The sequence below is a fragment of the Lolium perenne genome, chromosome 7 (genome assembly GCF_019359855.2).
Source record: "Lolium perenne isolate Kyuss_39 chromosome 7, Kyuss_2.0, whole genome shotgun sequence".
NCBI lineage: Eukaryota > Viridiplantae > Streptophyta > Magnoliopsida > Poales > Poaceae > Lolium > Lolium perenne.
This window is the reverse complement of record NC_067250.2, coordinates 212,689,684-212,713,942: the sequence shown is the minus strand read 5'-3', so window position 1 is coordinate 212,713,942 and position 24,259 is coordinate 212,689,684. Positions and strand designations below refer to the sequence as shown.

Genomic DNA, 24,259 nt, shown 5'->3' with positions numbered 1-24,259 from the left:
TATGGCAAACTCCTTTGCTAAGAAGGGCACCAGTGAGAGGCTTGATGTGATGGATTACATCTACAATGAGATGTGGTCATGTGTGATGGAGAAGAAGCTTCCCTCATTTGCTCCGTACATTATGAAGCTCATTGAGGACACTTGGGTTGATACTTGTGAGACTACTCTCCTTCACTCTATTCCTCTCAACATCACATCTCATGAAGTGAAGGTTCTGAGGACCAAGCGCCACAACTCGCCCATAGAAGATGTTCCCCCCATGGATGAGAAGCCACCTAGCTGGGATTCTAAGCTTGCTCGCCGCATGAGACAGATTTTTTGCCTCACCTCTGCAGTCAATCACCGTTAGTATTAGCAGCATGCAGAAGCCAAGAAGTCTCGGGTTCGTCAGAAGAGCATCATGAGGGCTCTTGATGTGGAAGTGTCTCCTCCCCGATCCGAGGAGAATATCACTCCGGAGGCTGAGTGGGTTTCTCGGCATGGTGTTCCTCTCCCTCCGGATGGTCTTGAGATTGAGTCTCCTCCTCACACTCCTCCCTACCCCGGCACTCCATCGAACCTCCCTCCCGGCTGGGCTAACGCCGACCCTTGGGACGTGTAGTTTCTCCTGTCCCTTTTTCGTGCCTTGGTGCCAAAGGGGGAGAGTGAGACCTTATTAGGTTGCTCTCCGTTGGGTATTTGCATGGGGGAGTCACAAGCTCGTGTTGGCTTTGATTTTTATCGCTTGTGATTCTATTTATCCTTGTGGTGTCGAACTATGTTCTTAGTTTATTTGGTTTGTAAACTTTATCTATGTGTTTGGAACCTTATCTATGTGTATGGTAAACTCCGGATGTGAGTCTTCTATGGTTATCTATGTGTGCATTGTCTTATTATCTATATGCTTATCACTATGTTGTATTGCTAACCCATGGAAGACGGTTGCAAGATATAGGGGGAGCTTTTTATGTACCAATGCTCATATATAGGGGGAGCTCCTCTATATCTCTCACATTATTGTTGTTTACATTATTCATTCCTTGCAAATACTTGTGTTGTCATCAAACACCAAAAAGGGGGAGATTGAAAGAACATTTCCCGCCCTTTTGGGTTTTGTGTGTTTGATGTCAACACTAGGTATATATTTATGTGTGTTGATGTAGACAGGTACAAGTTTTCAAAAGATATATTTGACCGGTGGAATGGTATGGCTGTTCTGAAGTATCTGAAGGCTTTTTATCTCTGGCGGAAGTTCCGGCCCCAACTGGCGGGACCGGAAGTTTCGGTGAAGTTGGCCGGAAGCTCCGGTCAGCGGAACTTCCGCCCAACTTCCGGGCAAGTTCCGGAATCGTGACATTGTGGCTCAGTAATGTCCAGTATGGTTTTCTCGCAATTTCGGAACTTGGCCGGAACTTCCGGGTCGCCGGAAGTTCCGCCCTAGTTTTGCCCCAATCTTTTCTGACATGGTCGTCTAAAGCAGAATCTTCCTGGCGGAAGTTCCGGCCCTCTTGGCCGGTACTTCCGGTGCCAGCCGGAACTTCCGGCCCTCCTGGCCGGAACTTCCGGTGTTACTGAAATTCGTCCCAACGGTCAGATCTGAGAGCTCCAATCATATAAATAGCTCTCTTCTCCAAAGGGGCACGTTGCTCAATCATTGCACAAAAAATCTGCCAAGCTTCACCACCATTAGAGCCACCTCAAGAACACAAGATTTGCAAGATCTCCTTCCTCCCCCAACCAAAGCTCTTGATCTTTGGAGATTCGAAGGAGAAGACACCGATCTACATCCTCACCGAAGCGATTTACATTTCCCCCTCATTTGTTTGAGGGCCCTCTTGCTAGTGTTCCTATTTGGTTCCCTAGTTGATTGTTGTTGATGTGTTGTTGTTGATTGTTGTATTGTTACAGATTTGGGAGCCTCCAATTTGGTTGTGGATGTGTGCCCCAAGAACCTTGTAAAGGCCCGGTTTCTGCCTCGAGGAATCCCTTAGTGGAAGTGGGCTAGGACTTCGTGGCGTTGCTCACAGGAGATCTGAGTGAAGCCTTCGTGGTTGTTGGTTTGGCTTTCGTAGCAACCACACTCCTCCAAACGTAGACGTACCTTCTTGCAAAGGAAGGGAACTACGGGAATCATCTTCGTGTCATCGCGTGCTCCACTCTCGGTTACCTCTATCCTATTCTATCTCTTATATTGCGTAGCTATATCTTGCTTAGTTGATCTCCTTGTCATATAGGTAAATTCACTTAGTTGCATATCTAGAGAATTTACCTTTGTGTCAAGCCTAAATTGAAAAAGAACTAAAAATTGGGTAGCACCTATTCACCCCCCCCCCCTCTAGGTGCGGCATACGATCCTTTCAACGGGTCATCCTACTTTCACCCCCAAAGAGTGATATGCTTTGGTTTTGACTCCCCGCATCGATGGGTATGACTTCTCCAAGTGCCTCATGGACAGCGGAGCCAGCCTGAACATCATGTACCTGGAGACTCTGGAGAAGATGAACCTTACCAAGGAACAACTTAAGCACAGCACCACTGAATTTCATGGTGTCGTTCCGGGTAAAAAGGCAAACTCTCTTGGCAGCATCAAACTTCCCGTGGCCTTTGGTGATGTCAATAATTTTCGTGAAGAAATGATCACGTTTGAGGTTGTGCCCTTCAAGAGCTCCTACCATGTCATTTTCAGCAGGCCCACCCACCACAAGATTCACGCAAGGGCGTGCTACATCTACAATAAGCTCAAGATTCCAGGTCCTAACGGTATGATCACCGTGTCCGGAGATTACAAGAAAGCTTGAGACTGCGAGGTGGGTGAAGCCGCCTTTGCAGAATCTGTAATATCTGAAGAGGAGCTGCAAGGCTATAGGGCCGCGGTGGATCCGAATGAGATGCATACCACCAAGGAGCAGATCTCCGAACAGAAGACTTCGTTCAAGGCCGCGATAGACAACAAGAAGGTCGACCTCAAGGAAGGCAACAGTTCGAAGCATGTGCCTATCGGAGCTGGCCTAGACCCCAAATAGGAAGACGCGCTCGTCGAGTTACTCCGAGCTAACATGGATATCTTTGCATGGCAACCTTCTGACATGTCCAGAGTACCAAGGGAACTCGCCGAGCACTACCTCAACATAAATCCGGGTGCAAAACCGGTGAAGCAAGCTATGCGATGCTTTGGAGACAAGAAGCGCCGCGTCGTAGGGATGGAATTAGTAAAGTTACTAGAGGAAGGATTTGTAGTAGAAGTTATCCATACTCAGTAGGTTGTAAACCCCGTCCTTGTACCCAAAAAGAATTCTGAAATACTAAGAATGTGCATCGATTACTCCAGCTTGAATAAGAATTGTCCGAAGGATCCGTTCCCCCTGCCCGCATTGACCAAGTCATTGATTCAACGGCAGGGGCGGAACTTCTGTGTTTTCTTGACGCATGTTCCGGGTATCACCAGATCCGGATGAAGAAGTCCGACCTCGTTCATCACACCCTTTGGCACTTACTGCTACGTCACCATGCCTTTTGGTTGAAAAACGAAGGTGCCACTTACAAACGTACGATACAACGATGCCTGAAGGACCAAATTAGTCGGAACGTGCACGCTTACGTCGACGACATCGCGTCATGACCCGGAAAGGATCCGATTTGATCAGCGATCTCACAGAAACCTTTTAAAATCTCCGACGGTACAAGATGATGTTGAATCCGCTGAAGTGCGTCTTTGGAGTACCAGCCGGAAAACTCCTTGACTTCATTGTATCTCACAGAGGCATTGAAGTAAACCCGGAAAAAATCAAGGCAATATTGTGCATCAAGTGGCCAACTTGTCTCAAAGATGTGCAACGACTAACTGGTTGCGTTGCTGCATTCAGTAGGTTTGTTAGCCGTCTTGGCGAGAAGGCACTACCTTTGTATAAACTGCTAAAGAAAATAGACAACTTTGTATGGGATGACGCAGCAGATGCAGCACTTCAGGGTTTGAAGGACATACTCTCTTCCCCGCCCATCTTGGCAGCTTCGGAGGAGTCAGAGCCTATGCTCCTCTACCTGGTAGCCTCCAACAAGGTCATCAGTCTCGTTATCGTGGTAGAGCGAAAGGAAGAAGGTTATGAGTACGGAGTCCAAAAGACAGTCTATTATATTAGCGAGGTACTGGCGGAATCCAAGCAAAGATACCCTCACTTCCAGAAGCTAGCCTACGTAGTGTTCCTAGGTAGCCGAAAGCTGAGACACTACTTCCACGAGTATCCTATGACAGTTGTGAGCAAAGCTCCATTTTCAATCATCATTAACAACTCTGACGCAACAGGACACGTAGCAAAGTGGGGCATAGAACTTTCTACCTTCGACATCAACTACAAAGCCAGAACCTCGATCAAGTCCCAAATCTTGGCGGATTTCTTCGTTGGCTGGACTGAAGCGCCGGAGGGCACACCTGTGCCGGAACCGGAAGCTTGGGTCATGCATTTGATGGATTCAAAAAGCATCAAGGCTCGGGGGCTGGAGTTACCCTGAAATCACCAACCAGAGAAGAACTGCAGTATGTCCTGTAGATTCACTTTGAAGCTACAAACAATATGGCGGAATACGAGGCTCTACTACACGGTCTACGCATCGCTAAGGAAATTGGGATCAAGCACATCATATGCTCGGAGATTCCGACCTGGTGGCACAACAAGTAGCCGGGACCTGGAACGCCAGAAACTCCATTATGGCTGCTTACAGAGATGAAGTTGATGAGATTGTCAAGTGCTTCCTCGGATATGAAATCAAGTACGTCAAGAGAGATGATAACACAGCGGCAGATATGCTGTCCAAGCTCGGATCCGGCAGAAAACCCATTCCGCCCGGGATTTTCGTTGAGCATCTACGGATCCCCTTGGAGAAGGGCGCTAACCCGGAAAACCCAGATGTGGCGGCGTGTCTCCGGCTAAGGAGGTGATGGTTATCATTCCGGCTTGGACCCAGCCTTTCCTGCACTACCTCATTGACCAGATTTTGCCGGAGGACGAAGTCCTCGCACGACAGGTCATCAGACGAGCAAGATCCTACACAATAGTTGATGGACAACTCTACAAGCGAAGTGCAAATGGGGTATTTCTGAAATGCGTCTCAAATCAAGATGGCATTGAAATCCTCGGAGAGATCCACGCAGGTAACTGCGGGCATCACGCCGCTCCCAGATCCCTCATTGCAAAAGCTTTTCAGCAAGGTTTTTACTGGCTAACAGCCAAAGAAGATGCTGAGAAGATAGTGAAAACTTGCCGAGGTTATCAGCACTATGCTACTCATACAAATGCTCCGGCTCAGGAGCTGAAGACCATCCCTATCACTTGGCCGTTTGTGGTCTGGGGGCTCGACATGGTCGAAAAATTGAAGAAAATCATCTTCTGGCGGTTTTGAGTACCTCTTGGTCGCTATTGACAAGTTCAGGAAGTGGATCGAGGCAAAGCCAGTGAGAAAAGCCGATGGTGCTACGGCACTAAAATTCGTTTGCAGCCTCGTAGTGAGATATGGCATCCCACACAGCATAATCACAGACAATGGCACGAACTTCGCACGGGTAGAACTAAAGGATTATTGCAATGACGTAGGGATCCGGCTTGACCTTGCATCTGTGGCTCATCCACAATCCAATGTGCAGGTCGAGCGAGCTAATGGCCTCATACTAGCCGGAGTCAAACCTCGCCTTGAATAACCGCTCCGACGAGAAGCCGGAGCTTGGGTTGAGGAGTTAGATTCTGTTATGTGTAGTTTACGAACTACCCCTAATAGATCAACTGGTTTTACGCCTTTCTTCCTAGTATACGGATCTGAAGTTGTGCTCCCTCCAACATCATCCATGATTCCCCGCGAGTTTCCGCCTACAATGAAGAAACTGCTGACGAGGCTCGACAGCTATCTGTGGACCTGATCAAAGAAGCTCGGAATTTGGCTGCTCAACGTTCCACCATTTACCAGCAGAAACTCCGATGATATCATAGTCGTCGAGTTCGGAACCGCTCGTTAAGGAAGGTGACTTGGTCCTCCGCCTTCGGCGGGTGAAAGAACATAAGCTACAATCTCCTTGGGAAGGACCTTTTGTCGTCAACAAAGTGCTACACAACGGATCTTACTACCTTATTGATTTCCGCGAGCTAAAGAATAGACCTGACAACAGGTATCGGAAACGCAAGAGGGAGGATCCGGGTGACATATACGATGAAATAGACCGTCCCTGGAATATAGCACAGCTACGTCCTTTCCACGCTTGGCAATTTTCGCATTACATACTTTGTATTAGTTATGATACATGATCAATGAAATAAAGCATATGGTTCACTCTTTGAGTCTTTTACCTACTTTAGTTGTTCATTTTTGGATCGTGTATGTTTTCCGACTAAAACCGCAGAGCTGGATGTTTCCGCCTAGGCGTGTATAAAAGTTGTGATTTTCAAAATCGTACTTTAGGACGTAAGCTTAAGTTTTCTGGTGGACGAGTTTTTTGTTGTGAACTTATGGATTCCTGGTAGCGATTTCCGGCACCTTGGCTGGGGGCTTGTTTCCGCGTTTATCGACGGATCGCCATTGGACTTCGTCGCCGTCGGCGAGCATTTTCCTGCTAAAAGTCTTTCGGCTCGTGGAAGGTCAAATAAGCACACCGGAAAACTTAGAAACTAGCACTTGCTTTCAAATAACGAAACATGCATATATAATCAAACGGATAACAGGGTAAGTTTTTTCCGCCATGCACTCATTTCGTCCTAGCTACTTAAAAATATTTAAGTTATATTACAAACCCTCGTCAGGCCAAAATGATGCAATGTTTAAATTTCCCGCAGGAACAAGTTTTTCACTTCTCCTTGGCTGGAGAAGAACGACCTTCCTCATCAGCTCGTGCCTCGCTCTTCTCCGCTTCCTTAGCCGGAGAAGATGCGTCTTCATCGTCGTTCTTCGTCTCATTCTTCTCGGCTTCCTTGGAGCTGGTCCATGTGAATTGGCTTCCATCTTCGGATCCGGCTCACCTTGCCTCTGCTTCACGTTTCTTCCCAAGCTCCGCTTCAAGAGGTTCGTCAGCTGGAAGCACGACCTTGTCGTAGAATTCGTCATGACGAATGCGCCGTGTGATTCGGGTGCCGTAACCACTGCAAGCATCCGAGAGCGCATTTGGATCTGGATCCGCAGGAATACCAGTAGTGGCCAGATCTATATCAAGGTTCGGAGCATGAGCAAGGCACATTGCCAAGGATATTTTAGCGGCGCCTCGGGCTGAAGAAGCCTGGAGATCGACGAAAAGTTCCGGCAGGACATCCATTTTCTGGATAAGTTTGCGGACGTCGCAGGTTCGGTTGTCCTTGATCGCCAAGTTGTGGCAGATCTTGCGACAAGCTGAGATTAAATCCTTGCAATCATCTTCGGCTAGCCGGATCAAATCGTCACGCGGAAACATCTCGCGTCGGGCATCGTCATATCCAAGTGGCTCTATATTAAAAAAAGAGCATTGATCAACGTTAGTCATTATTCAGGTTACGGAGAACTATTCTGATTTTGGCCTTCAGATGCTTACCCATGACGTCAGAGTTCAGCAGGTCCCAACCTTGCTCTGCTTTCGTCATGTAAGACCGGAGCGTTTGGACTTCTTCTCGGAGGCTTTTAAGAGTGGTGTCATCCCTCTTCCGCTTTTCCACCAAACCAGCCTTTTCTCTGATAAATTTGGAATTCTTCTCAGACAGTTGCTTCTCAGCAAGTTCCCGCTTTTCCTCCGCCTCTTTTAGTTTTGACTCCAAGTCTTTGTGGGCGGAGCGCAGGATCTCCAGTTCTGATGAAGCAGTTGTCAATGAGGTAGACGCACATGTTCAAATTAACAAAGTAAGTTTAAAGTCGGAAGATTGGAATAATGACAGTTCGGTCGGACACATACCTTGGGCTTCCGTCAACATTTTTCCAACTCCGCAATCTTCTCTTTAGCATCGTGAATTTGATCCGCCTGGCCAAGAGTAACGCGGCGCTGCAGAGAGATATTCTTGTGAAGCTCATAGTGCAGCGCTTGTTGTTCCTACGGCAGTGAAAAATATGGATAAGTTCCGATTGCATATAGCTAAGTGTAGATCTTTTCGAAGCATCATTGCCAGAAAAATTTCCACCATGACGCTTGGGGTTACCACGACACTTTAGAATCTCTCAGGATATTTTACTCAAAGTATCAAGGTGCAAACTATGATTAGTTTCCGCCTATATATTTGGGGGCTACCGGGAAGTTTGGTTACCTTGGGCTTGCAGAGAAGTTGGTCGAAGAACTCGCTGGTCTCTCTTTTGTGATTTTGAATGTCGGAACTTTCAATATCAGCTTTACCCCATGCGCTGTGCAGCATGGAGTTCAGTAGGTCTTGCGCGAGCTCCCACTTCTTCGCCTCCGTAAGCTTGTTGAAGAACTTGGTGGAGTACGCCTTGGGCGCAGCGCTTAGGCGCAGCGCAAAGATCAGAAGGATCACCAAAATTGGTCGGTAATACGATGGCTTCCTTAGCCGAAGTTTCAGCATTATCTGCAGAAGTGACTTCCGCCTCCTCTGGACCTTTGTCTTGAGGTTTATCTGCAGAAGTGACTTCCGCCTCCTCTGGACCTTTGTCTTGAGGTTCCTCCGGAGCAGCTCGCTTTGTGACGGAGCAGCTTCCGCCTTCTTTCCCGCTGCTTACTGGAATTACTTTCACCTGAGTTTCGGCGGCGGAATCAGGTGTGGGGTGAGGCTCAGGCGGAGTAGGTTGGAGAGCTATGTTGGAGGTACTTAGCGGAGCTGGAGTGGTGGGGTCAATGGCCGGAGTGTGTCAGCGTGTGAACTGTCAAGCGTGGTACACATGTTTCTTGCAAGTCTGCAACACATCAAAGTATGGAGTCATCTAACTTCGCCTGAATACTCCGCAATCTGCTTAGATTCGGAATCTATATGCTTTTTAGAGACCAAACTCAGGATACAAGTATTCAATAGGCAGAGGTTCACACAAGCTACAATGGAACTAAGAACTCAAGTGCAACCAAGTGTAAATTTTGGCATTGACGGGTAGATTATTCCCTTGGACACCCTTAAAACTTCTCTTGGCACTCAGAATTTCAGAAGAAAACCCATAGGAGATAAACCTGTAGTCCCTAATTGACCCCAACCATTCTCAGAATTCCCCAAAAGCACTAAAACTGGTGAACATCGTCGGTAAGAGATGCTCCAAACTTTCCGTATTCAGAAAATTTTGGATCAGGAATAAGAGAAAAACTACAACACAGCTTGCTGAATAGAACACAGCTTGCTCTATTCACCACAAAACTGCAAGGACTTCACATTATTCAGTCCAACACATGAGCAAAACAAAGATTTAGAATTAAAACAGGTTACAGAAACTTGAAATAGGCATGCAAACAAACAAATGCAAGAGAGGATGTCCAACACTTTGATTCACCAGCAACAAACAAATGCGAGAGAAGATGTGCAAACAAGCAAACTGAGCACAGCCAGGTTTAAATGTCAATCATTCATACGAATAACCGTAACAGGAACTGTATGCACAAAAAGCACAAGAGTACTCAAAGCAGATTGACATAGTCTTGGGGGACTCGCATGATTCCGTCCGGAAGCTTAAGCCACTATTCAGAACTAAGAAACAGCTGCAGAAATTAGAAATATGAGGATCAGGAGCGAACTATCAGAAGCGACATATCTAAACATATAACGAAAAGTCGAAAACCTGGGCAGAGGCAAGTCCAAAGATCACTTATTCATACATAGTATCCAACTGTAGTATCAGTTCAGGCAAGTTTCAGAAGAAAAGCTAAGATTATTCTGTAAATGGACAGGAAAAAAGGCAAACACCTGGGGTGCTCTTAAAACTTATCTTGACATTCAGGCTTTCAAAAGAAAAGAAAAACATAAGAGATGACTCTATAGTCCCTAAATGGTCCATAAGAAAAACCATGCTCAAACTTCACCAAAAACAATAAAATTGGCAACATCCATAAGAGACGGTCCATGCTTTTCTTATTCAAAAAAATACAGACCAGGGAGAAAAGAAAAACTGCAGCATAATTCTATGTTCCAGAACAGATCCCCCTTATTCACCGGAAAACTGCAAGAAATTCACAGTAATTATGTTCCAAGACATACGCAAAACTACAATTCAGAATTAAAACTGGGATACTGAAATTAGAAATATGCATACATCCTGATTGACCAGCACTTGAACCAAACTAATGTGAGAAAGGAACGCAAACAAGCAATTGAGCACAGCCAAGTCTAAATGACAATTATTCATACGAACTGCTGTAGCAGGAACAATTTGCACGAAAGACACCCACACAAATAATTCAGTCCAGCAACCATGATTCAAGACTAAAAGAGCCATAGAAATAAGTAATTTGCTGATCAATGAGGTTCCCTGTTTGGTTTGTTTATCCAGACAGAGCAGCAAACTATTAGAACAACATATCTAGACAGATTAAAAATGCCAACAGGCGAAATGTGGACAGGTAAGTAATATCGCCAGGAGAAAAGCAGCTACACGATTTAATCAAATGCCATGAGGGAATGAAAATAAGCAAACCAAGCACAGGCAAGTCTAAAAATCACTTATTTCATACATATAAAGCGAAACTGCTGTAGCAGCAAACGGTTTACAGGAAAGCAAAAGCATCATGAGGATGCTACAATGAGATACAGTTCTTTCTGATCGAGATCCACATCGAAATCCTGCAACTTTTCCACACAAAAAAAAAACCCTTGGCATGTAGATCGTCGTGGCATGAACTAAGATTTTTGTTTCCTCGCTGTCTTATAGCCTGCTTTGGTGGGCTTCCCCCAAGGTGAAACCGATGGCCTACCACCTTTCGTGCGACCCTCACCTCCACCATGAGGATGATCCACTGGATTCATTGCAACACCACGAACAACCGGACGCCAGCCTAACCACCTGCTGTGCCCTGCTTTCCTAAGCTCTTGCGCACCATGGGAGGGGTTGGAAACTATACCAATGGTAGCTCGGCATCGGGAATCTATAAGTTTCTCAGCACCTGATGGCAGCCGTACAAGACACTGGGAGGCTGACTCCTTGACCACCTTAGCGTAAGTTCCAGCAGCTCGAACCAGCTGCGCCCCTTGGCCAGGCCGACACTCGATGCTGTGTACCCACGTTCCCATACGAATATCAGCTAACGGCATGCAGTTCCCTACCTTGGAATTGAGATCCAATAGGTCGGCAGGTGGGAGTGGTGCAGCAGTAATCGCAGCCTCTGCTTTATCAGTCCCCTCTGCATCTGCATGGGCTTGGCGAAAGAGCTCCTGGAACCGCAAGAAAGAATCAGCATTCTGGGCAGGTCGCAGAGAGCCGGTTGTAGAAGGTTTGGAGCAATCGCTGTTTACCACCATGCTGCCCACTTCCATTTGATGACTGGCTAGTATATAATTGACAGGTGCACGATCAGCCTTATATGATGCATCCTTCTGCCCTACCCCTTCGATCCATCGGACAAGAGCAATCTTAGAAGAGCGGTTAGGGTCATACTCAATCCTTTCCACAATACCAACAGACGAAGTGTCTCTCTTGAAGTCAATTTCTCTAAGCGATCTCTTGTGTCCACCACCTCGGTGAAACGAAGTGATTCGGCCAGAAGAGTTCCTCCCTGCGGTGACGGTCTTGCCGGTCAAGGCCTTGACCAAGGTCTTGGCAACCTTCATCTGCAGAGATAAGAATCGACAAAGAGATGGTAAGCTTCAAGGGCTAGAGATCAAAAGGCAGGTAGTAGCACGTAAATAAACCTCCACGCATCAAGACGCAAAGGATGAACAAGATAAGCACATTGAAACAGATAGTAGTAACATCCATTTCTATCTATCTCAGATGACAACATGGTGACCCATTAACCTACAAATCTCACTTTACTGATTTGAAGAAAAAAAATCATGGCCGTGTTATTATATTCTGATCCAGCGCAACTGGTCAAACAATTTGGGTTTGAATCCACATCGAATACAAGCTATTCAAATTATGATCCAAACCACTCAGATTGACAGCAACAATCACAATAGTCGTTCTAAACTTTCAGCTCTCTTATTTAGAAATATTCAGACTGGCAAGAAGAGAAATGCTACAATATAATTACCCAGTTCATGAATGAATGATGGCGGAGCGCATCTAATTTAGTCTACGCCGCGCCTAGAGCACAGAGCCGAGCAGATCGAGACGGGAAGATGGCGGAGCGGAGGAATCGTACCTTGACGCGGCGTTTCTAGGAGAACCCGACGAGCCTGACGACGATCTGATCGGAGGCCGGGCCAGAGCGCCGCCTACATCGGCCGTTTCCCGGAGGAAGAGGAGAGAGACGCGAGTGGCGGCGTGGAATGGAATGGAAGTGAGCCAAGAGGAGGGTAGGGTTTGGGTCATGCAGGAGTGGGCTTTACGGGGCCGTTTACTGGGCTCTTCGGAATTTCGGCCCAGGTTTCATTAGATGTGCTTACCCTTTCCTTATTATTATTGGTATATACCTGGGCATAGTACGGGCCGGGCTTCGGGCCGGGCCTAACAAAGCCCGACGCCAAAAAACCCAGGCCCAGGATCGGCCCGGCCCGACCGTCGGGTCTAGAATTTCGGCCTAAGCCCAGCCCATCACAACAAATACCCATCGGGCCTTGGGCCTCAGGTCGGGCCTCTTCCTTATTTGGCACATTTCTCAAACCCACGCCCGGCCCAGCGCAACCATCGGACCTAAATCTTTGGCACAGGCCCGGACCACAGGCATGCTCGGGCTGGCCCAAGCCCGGAATTTCGGGTCGGACCGGGCTTCCTATGGCCAGGTATAATTGGTAGCCTCTTCGAGTTCGAGCGACAGGGAGGTGCTGCGGTGGAAAGGAAGAATAGCCAGTTGAAGGGTTTTTCTTAGGGTGATATCTGGGCCTGCCCTTGCCCCCTAATGTGAGATAATTCCTTTGGCGTGTCGCTCATGACAACCTTCCTCACAGATGTAATATCAAGAGGAGAGGGGTAGATTTTGAACCTCTTTGCCCTGTGTGCCTTCGGCTGAACGAGGATGGTGCCCACCTATGGTGCAAGGGTGTTTGTCAGGCTTGGGCTAGTGTTGTCCTTGAAGATACTAGAAAGGTGCTCTTGGACTGTTATGGATCAAAGGATATGCTTTATGCTATTCTGCAATTGGAGAATTCAAAAAAGATCAAATGTGTGGCTTTGTTATGGACCCGGTGGAAACATAGAAATAAAATCAATGCAGGGGAGGGGAAACTTGATGTCAATGAGGTGATATTCAATATCTCAAGATGTGCTGCTGAGTATGACCAATTCTGTGTTACACATCCGATGCCAAAGAGTGGGTGGCAGCCTCCTGGAGATGAGACGCTCAAGATCAACACCGACAGCGGTTTCTTTCAGATGATGTCATCGAGAGGGTGGGGATATGTCATTAGAGAATCCAACGGACTGGTGATCTACTCGGCGGAGGGTCGTCTCGACCATGTCAGCAATGCTCTGCAGGCGGAGGCGGTTGCTTGCCTCCAGGCCATCCGTGCGGCTCAAGATTTTGGGATTTATGAAGTGGTGCTGGAGATGGACGCGCATGAGTGACGAGTTTGATCGTGCTGAAAATGGAGTCCTGTTCAAAGAGATTAAGTTGTTGTTGCATTCTTCCTTTAGATCTTTCTCTGTTAAGCATTGCCCTCGGGCCTGTAACAAAGTTGCGAATGCTTTGGTGTTGTTTGGGTCAAAATTGGTTCATCAACCTATCGCTACCTGGCAGGGTGATGTTCACAGTTTTGCTCGTATGTTTGTAGCCAGTAACTATTTTGTGCTTCCAGTTTAATGAAGGTTATGGTTACAATTAAAAAAAAAAACTCTCCAACCCCAAACCACCGATCCTAAGCCGCAGCGCCGCCACCGCGGCCGTCAGCGTGACCCTCTTGTTCACAAGGGAAAAAGGAAAAAAAATTGAGCACAACATATGTGTTCTAAAATAATATGTTGAATGAAATAACATGCAACATCTGCCACAACAAAAGAGCTAAATAATTTTTTAGCCATTTTCTAACCTAACTCATTTTTCTCAATGCCCTCGCCTAACATGAAAATCCAACCTTCGGTTGCATCTAAATAACCATGATTTAAGTGACCGCAATGTATGATTGCGATCCAAAATGAGGGTTGAAAGATAGAACGTCCCATCGGCATTGTGGTTTACATCCTAAACCAACCAACAATTGGATTTCGCTTCACATATTTGTTGAGTTTGACCGAGTCTTACCATGGCAATATCTACTTTAGTTGCTCATTATCATTGTGGTTTGAGTTTCTATATGTAATATTTCCTACAAATTGTAAGGCTTTCTTTGGCACTAGAGTGTTATGGAGATTAGTGGGAATCAGGGCAAAGCTGAAGGAAAAGATCATTGGGTTCAGCTCTACTAGGTATGTGGCGATCATCCACTGATGAACCAACTTAAAGAGCAAATAAGTGAAGGTTTCAAGGAATTTCGTTGGGTTCAAGTGAACCAGCACTTGTATACCAGCTCCGCCACCAGTGGGGATAATATTTTACAGTATTAGGTGAAACTTCTGCCGTCACTCAACCCTGTAAAGCCCCATCCCCAATCCACTTGGTAGGGTAGAGTATTGGAGATTGAGAAAAATACACTAAAATTTAGGAAAATTGAGAATAAGCAGGGATTAAACTCGGTAATACTTCATCATCAAACATGCATTTAAAATAAGTAGATATTTGAAGCTTGGTGGAAATTATCCCCACTAATCCCCCTAAAACTCTAAGGTTGTCTTTAGCGCTCAGTCGACTGAGACTTAACTTATGTCGCAGTCGAATTACTTTAGCGTGTTTGAACGTGGACCTAAACAAAGTACAAACAACAGTAAACATGGATCTTCAAACAGAGATTTCAGTTAGCTGAAACTTAGCAATTCCAAAATTCTACTAATGCCAAAAGACCTAAGGAGTTTAAGTTGTCAAGATAATACGCTGACCAGTGGTACAAAAAATAGAAGAAACCGGCGAAATCCGACGTAACAGAATATAATGCAATTACCAGCTAACCCCGATGCTTTTATTGTTCGTAGTAGAACAGCCTTCACCCGTGCTGCTCGTCCACCGTAACGTACCTGTGCTAGCACGCGTTAGAGCATCTCCACTCGTCCCCCCGACGAGGCCCCCGAGCGACGTTTTTTCCATCCGGACGGCGAATTTCGGCCCAGTCGCGCCCCCGGTTCCTCGTTTTCGTCCGGATTTGGCCCTTAATCCATCCGGCGAGCCCACGCCACCCCCGGCCCCCCGGGGCGCGCTCGGGGACTCCGGACGAAAGGTTTTGGCGCGAAACGTCGTGTGGACCCGCGTAGTCGGCGACTGGAAAACATAATCCTGTCGATTTTCCCTCCAATTTGATTGCATATCCCCATTCCCTCCAATTTGCTTGCATATCCCCATTCTCTCCCGCCGAAATCCCTCAATCTCCTCGTCTTCCAGCTCCAGTTCCTGGCGGCGTCTTCTCGTCCACCACCGCTCTCCTCCTCGTCTTCTCGTCCACCACAATGCCGCCGAAGGCGCCGGCGAGGAAGATGCGGGCGAAGAAGACGAAGCCGCCGGGCATGTCGAACGCCGAGTGGGCGGCGGACGAGCAACGGCGCGACGTGGAAACAAGCGCCAGGGCGGAGAGGGTGAAAAGAGCCGCCGCCAAGAGGTCGGCGGAGGCGGCCCAGGAGGAACAAGCGAGGCTGATCAGCATGGCCTATAGCGGCGGCATGTTCCCCGGCCAATGGCCGACGCAAGGTACAACAAGTTCCCCGTCTTCCTTCTCGCCTTCGCTGTACTCGCCGTCGCCGACTGCCGTGTTCCAAGAGGGCGCCTACGTCCAACCGTCCAAGCCCACACCGTCGCCGCCCGAGCTTGGCGTCGGCGGCGACGGCCTGTTCGAGGACACCTCGCCGGCCATGCGACGAGGGCCGCTCGCGTTCGGTGCGATGGCGGCGCCGAACGAAGAGGAGATCCACGAGATGATCACCTCCGGCACCACCGCCGCCGCTGCGAGCCCGGGATTCTTCATGACCGCCGCCGCTGCGTGCCCGGGGTTCTTCACGCAAGAGGAGACGAGGGCGACGGCAGCTGTGGCGGCGCGCAACGAGCATCGCGAGGATGTTGCCGACGGAAGCCAAGCCGTCGAAGAAGAAGGCGAGGAAGAAGAAGAGCCAAGTCAAGCCGCCGCCAACCTGTCGAAGGGGAAGAAGAAGAGGAAGAAGGACTCGCCGCCTGCCGAACCGCGTATCAAATGGACGCCGAAGGAAGAGGAGTGCCTCGCCGAAGCTTGGATGACCGTGTCCACGAACGGCATAATCGGGGCCAATCAGTCGTTCGACACATATTGGCTTCGAGTGAAGCAGGCGTACGAGGAGCGCAAACTCGTCGATCCCTACTTCAACAAGACGAACATGAACGTGTTCCGGGGAGACAAGGCAATGGCCACCCATTGGGGGCTCATGCGAGACGGCGTGCAGCAAATGGCACGGCATACAGGAGGAGTGCGAGAAACGGCCGATCAGCGGCCACGACATGGAGCAAAAGGTATGCTCCGTCGACCCTGCATCACCGAGGTACATCGTCGTTAGCTGACCCGCATCGCCGTGCTCTTTTTTCCCCAGCTACGCCGAGCTTTGGACATGTACACGGACGACACTAGCCTGCAGTTCAAGTTCCTCAACGTCTACGCCCGCCTCGAGAAGTGCGAGAAGTGGAAGGAAGTCCGCACGACCCTGTCGAAGAGCAAGACCGAGCAGTACAACCCCGACGCTCCGGCGGCAAGCGCGGCGGAAGGGCGCCCTGAACTCGGCCAGAAGAAGCTCAAAGAGCTCAAAAAGACGGGCAATCCCGCCGACAGGATGCAGGCGTCGATCGACAAGTGCTGGGCCGACTTGAGGACGCACGCCGACGGGAGGAACGACAAGTTCGACGGCAGGTGGCGGGAGATGCTCGCCAACCAAGGCGTCCGGATCGCCCTGCTGAAGACGACGGCGGCGGCGAAGAAGAGGAACACAGACTTGGCGTTCCTCATGGGCGGCGGCGACATGGAACTGATGGACGAGGAGACGAGGAATTGGTACCAGGGCCACCGCAACGACATCCTCCGAGCCACTCCGGCCAGTCCTTCGTCGTCTCCGCCGGCTCATACCTCGTCTTCCTCACCATCTACCTCGTCATTGCGGCTGCTTCGACGTCCACTGCCGCTGGTTCATCATCCGCCGCCGCAGCCGCTTCGGCCACGACGTGTGAGGAAACTGGTCCGTCGGACGAAGCCGTGCCGGCCGGGACTGCCGACGAGCCTGTTTCCGTGTAATTTCCCTCCGATCGCCGATCTGTGGCTGATCCTTTTGCTCCTTTTGCCGATCAACTGGCCGTACTTGTAGCGCGGGACGGCGGTTTGTTTGAATTTAAACTCTATCCGCCGAACTCCGGGTGGACGACTGGAAATACGGTACTCCCCACGCCTTAATTTCGTCCAATCCGGAGGTAGTTTCGTCCGGATTTGGGCGTGGGGAGCGCCAACGAGTGGGGATGCTCTTAGCATCAGTAAACCGAGATTGAGCCTAGAAACCACGCGATGAGGTTAGCTACCGGCGCGTGCGGACAGCCGTCGACGGCGAGCAGCTCGGCCGGCGGCACGACAAGGCGGACCAACTGCTGAGCCGTTATCGGCAGCGCTTTGAAGGCAGGTCGGCGGCCGCGATGGATATGAACATAGGGCAAACTACTACTCCGAATGTTTGTTCATGTGTTTGTGCAAACAGTAAACAAAGCTTTGCCAAGCTCGTCGTCCAAACAAAAAAAACATGCTTTTTCTGTGAGATCAAACAGAAAACAAATTTGCAAGCAGTGTTGCCATAAGAATCCATCCAAGCAAAAACAGACATTTCACAAAAGAATGAACTGAGCTCCAACAAGATGCCTACTGATAATTGGTCCATCTGTTTACCATTATACAAATAGAAAAACATGATTGAAAAGGCGTCAGTTATGACCACTTCACCACATTTGTTCAGTCTCTGAACTTAATGTTCCACTGAAGCCATAAAATATTCATCTAAGAAAAAACAATCATTTCATAAACAACGAACTGAGCTCCAATAGATGTGTCTGCTAACAATCCGTCAGTCTTGTTTAGTAGAAACGAAAGAGACGGCACTCAGTTTTCAAGTCACAACTCACACGCACTGCATGGTACATAAGTTATTGAAATGGGTGGCGCCAGAGTACAAGTCTTAGCTGCAACAACAAGACACGCTCCTAACTCATTAATAAGCTAACAAATTCATCATCACCAAGTGCGAGGAAGGCAAAAACTAGTAGGGGCGATAGCGCCGGCTTCCTTCACCGCCTCTGCCACCACCATCACGTCGGTCATCACGTCGGTCCCCACGTCGAGGAGGGGGTGGAGGAGGCATTCCACCTGGTTGTTGCCTATCAACATTGCCAACATTATTGTCAGTAACTAAAAAAAATACGGGTTCATGAAACAACTGAAACTAGGAAGCAGAAAACAGCCTTACAAGACATAGCCAAGGCGGCCATCAGGGAGCACCATTGGTACCATCCTCATCCCGGCTGGCGCTGGCCCTCTACCATAGATCATAGGCTGCAAAAACACAATGTAAGCAAGGCCAGAAAGAATACACAGTAAGCATGGCGCTCTATAAGAAGTTATTGTGCATTTACTTGGTTGAATCCAGGACCACCACCATAGGCACCATATGGATCTCCCATGTAGCCACCATAAGGAGGAAGAGGATAGTTAGGAGCTCCTCCAGCCTTGTACGAATGGTCAGGTTTCTTATCACCCAATGGTTTGGCCATGGAAACTTCAAGCACTTGCCCTGTTTTCCAGGTAAACAGACATTAACTGCTGACATGTTTTTTTCAGATGTAACAGTTTTGGTACTTAGTTGACTAATCAAGTGACCAATGACATATTTTATTTTCACTACTATATATATGTTTCTCAAGATTTAAAACAAACAATGTACTCCCTCCATACCATAAAACATGTCTCAACTGTTTCTAAATTTGGATGTATCTAGACGTGATTTATTGTATAGATGCATCAAAATTTAGATGAAGTTGAGACATCTTTTGTGGGACAGAGGGAGTACTAGTTTCTCGTAAAACTGCAATTCGATAACAATGTAGTAATGATTCCCAGAAACTCCGACCAATTACCAAACAAATTTTAACACTCCATTGGATGATGATTATGGGAAAAGATTACTATGAATGTAGTAATGATAATAGAAACTCCCACCAATTACCAAAGAAAATTTGAAAACTACATCAATAAACTCCATTTGATGATGATTATTGGGAAAAGATTGCTAACAATGCACTAATTATTGACCAGAACCCCCCCCCGATTACCGAAGAAATTTTTAACACTACAACAATAAACTACTTTTGATGGTGATTATAGAGAAAAGATTACCATCAATTTCAAATTTGTCACTTCCTTTAGCTGCCTTCAGTGCACTTGATCTTTCAGCAAAGTGAACAAACCCAAAATCCCTCTTATGTCCAGCCTTAGCAGGCGGTAAAACAACTTTTGTGACCTCTCCAAATTCTTCAAAGAGATCCTTTACCTTCTCTTTTGAAACATTCTCTGGTAGGTTCTTCACATATATAGTCTTCACCTGTGAATGAAAACAAGTGTAAAAGATTTACACCTACTTGAATGAACCACAGACAGTCATTTATAATTAACTTACAACTATGAAAAATATAAGAGCCTTAAAAAGATACTCCCTCCAATTCATATTACTTGTCGCTAGTATGGATGTATCTAGAACTAAAATGTGTATAGATACATCCATATTAGAGACAATTAATATGGGTCGGAGGGACTACAAAAATTTCATCATAACAGAATAGAGCTCACATGGGATGGGAACATGCAAATGAATAAATACATTGAATTCAAAGTCACTCTAATGGAGTTCGAATGTTTTAGTACGATTCACAATGTCTTGCTTCTTTGATTTCTGGCATGTCATATAGAAGTCAAAATGCAGCTTTGAGAATATTTGAATCACCAAAATAAAGCATTCTTCTTTATTTCCTTTGCAAGAACTTGTGTTTCTTTCTAGCAGATTGCGGCACAAAAGAGCAATATGGTGCTTCTTCTACCAGCAAAGTTGGCAATATAACTATCAATACAAAATTATAAACATGTTTGGGTAGGTCTGCTAGTTGTAAACTGTAGGGATACATTATGTAGACATCAAATACATATGATAAGCAGGAGAGCTCAGTTTTCCATGCAACATTGTTTACCTGAGCAGCAGAAGAAGAATCCGATGATGATGATGATGTTGATCCCTTGGGTTCAGCCCAGCTAACAGTCAACTGACTTCCATCAACCTTAAAGTCTGGTGATGACAATTTCTGCCTGGCATAGTCTGCGCAAGCATGGTTATAGTACTCAACAAAGAGGAACCCACGGTTCCGGCTTGGGTCATGCAAATCCTGCAGGGCATAATCTCAATATTAGCAAATCTGGTACGTCCATAGCACAAAAAACAAGCTTAATTTACAACCGCACCTTGAACATCTCAATGTTGACTACCCCTGGCCCCTTGCCTTTGATAATGCTCGTGAGCTCCGCCTCACTCAACCCTTTGGGTACATTGCCCACGAATAACCTGTGCTTTGCCTGAGACAAGGAGCATCGCAGTGTTCTCCCCTGCACGAAACCATCCAATGTTATTATGCATCATCATAGATTACAAATGCTACAACCCCCGTGATATCCTGCAACGAGAACCCACACATTACCTTGTGGTCCTTGTCGTGCAGTTCCTCGATAGCACGCTGCGCCACATCCTTGGCAGTGAACGTGACAAAGGCAACTCCCTTGTTCTCCTTCGTCTCCTTGTCTTTCATCAGCCTCACCTATCAATTATTATCCATCACGCGGCATTCACATCACACTCCATGTTTACAAGGAAGGTATCAATCGATTACGAAAAGAGCCGTAAGCTTTCAGGCACCTCATAGATTTCGCCCAATGGCTCGCATAGCTCGCGGAGGTCCTCCTCGGTTGTGTCGCGCGGGAGGCCGCCGAGGAACACCTCGGAGCCCTGCGGGGGCAGTGCGAGCAGCTCCTCCCACTTGCTCTTCTCCTCCTCGTCCTCAGGCCCATCAGCCTCAGCCTTGTCCATATCGTCGCCGCTTCCGGCGGCAGGCTCCTCAGCCGCAACCGCCATCCCGGCGTCGTCATCCCCATCGGCATCCACCTCTTGCGGCTCCTCCTCCGGCTCGTCGGAGTCCTCGCCGCCGTGGTGGCGGCGGCGGCGGTAGCTTTCCTCGTCGTCCATGACGTCGTCGTCCCCCTCCAGGTCCACCTGCTCCTCCGGCTCCTCCGACGGCTGCCGATCCGACATCCCAAAGCCCTAACCCTAGAAAAAAAATCGCCGGAAACACATGAGAAATCGCTCGCGAAATCCGCAGGAAACCGCAGGAATTTGCACTAATCGCACACGCGCGGTACGGATCTGACGGCGGGGGATCGAAAATCGGTACCTTTGACCCGGAAAAAAGCTAGGGAAATCGAAAAGCGCGGCATGATGCGATTTGAGAAACAGTATAAGATTGATTAGTGGGGTGTGAAGAGGATCCGAATTTGATATGTGAGTAGTAGTAGAAGAAGGAATTTAGTATTATTATTGGAGAAGATGAGGAGGAGGCGGAGCTTACTGGAGAGTGGAGTTGTGTGGGTTGGGGATTTGGCTTTGGGGGAAGCTGCTGCTGCTGCTGCCTCGCGCGGTGAACAGAAGAGGTAGAGGACGGCGAATTTGGGCAGAGTTTATAGCTAGGGCTTCCAGGGTTCGCACCGGAGAGTTGATTGGAAGCACGACCCACCCTTGGATCTTCTATCCGACGGTGGTTGCTGCCTGTGCAGTTTTTCCCATCCTACGGGTGGCCGCTCATCCTGACACGAGATGCTCAGGCGGCCCCGATACCGGTCCCTACCGATAGCAATTTGGGGCCGAGAACGAAAATGGGCTCGCACCGGCGCGCTCCAAACGGCACCGGCAAATTTTGAAGCTCAGCAACCCCGTGCCAGCTCCTTCGCCAAGGGCGCGAATCGGACGCGCCGGCGCCTCGCGAGGCTGAATTTTTTCGGCGTGGGAGCCGCCTGTCAGTCACGCTAGGGCACCGCGCGGGATATTTTACCGCCACGACTCCGCGCGGGAAATTCTCCCGCCGCGACACCGCGCGGGAGGTTTCCCGCCTCGCCGGCGGTCTGTATTATCCCTCCTCCCCCGCCATTGCTGCAAAAACCCTAGAAAATAGCACAATCTGGGATTCGTGGGAGGAGGCGGCGCTAGAGGCGGCCGTAGAAGTCGTGGAGGCGGACCCGCAGCTCGCAGAGTACGAGGCGTGGGAGGAGGCAGCGCTAACGGCGACCGTAGATGCCTATGTCGCGGACGAGCGACAGGACCAGGAGGCGGAGCGGTGGCTGCGGGTGACCAAGGAGGCGCGACGGCGGCGGTTGGCGCGGCAGAATGAGGCGCGGCAGCGAGAGGCGGCGGAGCGGCGGCAGCGAGAGGAGGCGGAGCGGCGGCAGCGGGAGGAGGCGGAGCGGCTAGAGTTCCTGGAGGCGCGGCGGCGGCAGGAGCTGACCCAGCGTCGGTGAGAGGTGCGCCATCAGAGGGGGTGGGAGGAGCTTGCGTTGCGGCGGTTGCAGCAGGAGGAGACGCAGATTCAGGAGGAAGTCTGCGAGCGGCGGCGATTGGCGGAGCTGCAGCTCCGCCTACAGAGAGAGGCAGGAGTTGGATCACCGTCGGCGGCAGGAGGAACTTGAGCGGCAGCTGCGTCAAGAGTCGGTGGCCGCGGATAGAGCCGCCTACTTGACGTTCGTGGCGGAGAGAGCAGCGGATCATCGACGGAGGATCACCGTAGATAGCAGGGGAGAGACCACCGGAGAGAGCAGCGGCCGATCATCCACCTCCATAGAGCCAAGTGGTCGCTAGAGATAGTAGGCTAGAGGTGAAGCAGGTTTCATATGTCATCCGAGGTTGAGGAGTGAATAATGTTTACTCGGATTTTCCCGAAGATATTATTCATTCCTCGATCCTGAATGACATTAAAATGAAACTTTAAGCATAATATGTAGTTTGGTGTAAAAAAACTTATATCGGGGCCGCCTGTTTGGGGGTGCCGGTGTGGAAACAGCTCCCCCAAATAGATAATGCAGTGTCAGCGCCCCCAAACGGAGGTGTCGGCGCCCCTGCCGGCGCCTATTTGGGGGCTACCGGTGGAGATGCTCTCACGGACTATTTTAAGTTCTAGTTACTTCAAAATGTACAATCAACATCGTCATCGTCTTCATCTATCATGCATGCATCACTGATGTCTACGCACGCTTCTATTTCTGTAGACAGTGTTGGGCCTCAAAGAGCAGAAGTTTGTAGAACAGCAGCAAGTTTCCCTTAAGTGAATCACCCAAGGTTTATCGAACTCAGGGAGGTAGAGGTCAGAGATATCCCTCTCAAGCAACCCTGCAATTACAATACAAGAAGTCTCTTGTGTCCCCAACACACCTAATACACTTGTCAGATGTATAGGTGCACTAGTTCGGCGAAGAGATAGTGAAATACAAGTGATATGGATGAATATGAGTGGTAATAACAATCTGAAATAAATATGGCAGCAAGTAAACATGTAGCAGAACTTGTTGGAAACGGTGTTTCAATGCTTAGAAACAAGGCCTAGGGATCCTACTTTCACTAGTGGACACTCTCAACATTGCAATCATAATTGAATATAAATATAAGCACTTCACTATGCTATTCTGAATTACTCTCTGGCCGGATAACGAACACTAATTTACCGTGTAGGGCTGCAAAAGCAAACCTTAAAGATGTATTCCCAAGTACTAATAAACACCCCACGCTGTCACTGTGAGCATTCATAGGAGGTACTAACACAGCACAATTTCATAGAGACATCCAACTCAAATCATAACCCAGTGAACAAGTATTCTGTGAAATATAGCCTAAGAGACCCACACGGTGCACACACTGTCACCTTTACACACGTGGGACAAGGAGTCTCCGGAGATCACATAAGTAAAATCCACTTGAATAGCATAACGACATCTAGATTACAAAGCTCATCATATGGATCTCAATCATGTAAGGCAGCTCATGAGATCATTGTATTGAAGTACATGGGAGAGAGAGATGAACCACATAGCTACCGGTAGAGCCCTTAGCCTCGGGGGAG

At 48.4% G+C, this 24,259-nt stretch overlaps 2 protein-coding genes across 3 annotated transcripts; both read right to left on the bottom strand.

Moving 5' to 3' along the window:
- Positions 1-10,545: 10,545 nt before the first annotated feature.
- LOC127314290 (large ribosomal subunit protein uL2m) lies at positions 10,546-12,341 on the bottom strand. Its single transcript, XM_051344738.2, has 2 exons — positions 12,200-12,341; positions 10,546-11,663 (listed from the first exon to the last, which is right to left on the bottom strand). The coding sequence occupies exon 2, from the start codon at positions 11,661-11,663 to the stop codon at positions 10,737-10,739; it is 927 nt and encodes a 308-aa protein (XP_051200698.1). The 5' UTR covers positions 12,200-12,341; the 3' UTR covers positions 10,546-10,736.
- Positions 12,342-18,066: 5,725 nt separating this feature from the next.
- LOC127314291 (heterogeneous nuclear ribonucleoprotein Q) lies at positions 18,067-21,872 on the bottom strand. Of its 2 annotated transcripts, XM_051344740.1 has the most exons (10): positions 21,725-21,835; positions 21,551-21,568; positions 21,019-21,426; positions 20,804-20,920; positions 20,571-20,711; positions 20,303-20,494; positions 19,458-19,662; positions 18,698-18,855; positions 18,532-18,617; positions 18,067-18,442 (listed from the first exon to the last, which is right to left on the bottom strand). In XM_051344740.1, the coding sequence occupies exons 3-10, from the start codon at positions 21,409-21,411 to the stop codon at positions 18,325-18,327; spliced, it is 1,410 nt and encodes a 469-aa protein (XP_051200700.1). In that variant the 5' UTR covers positions 21,412-21,426; positions 21,551-21,568; positions 21,725-21,835; the 3' UTR covers positions 18,067-18,324. The 2 variants fall into 2 exon arrangements, with proteins under 2 accessions (XP_051200700.1, XP_051200699.1); XM_051344739.2 differs by lacking the exon at positions 21,551-21,568 and having other exon boundaries at positions 21,725-21,872.
- Between the last annotated feature and the right edge of the window lie 2,387 nt (positions 21,873-24,259).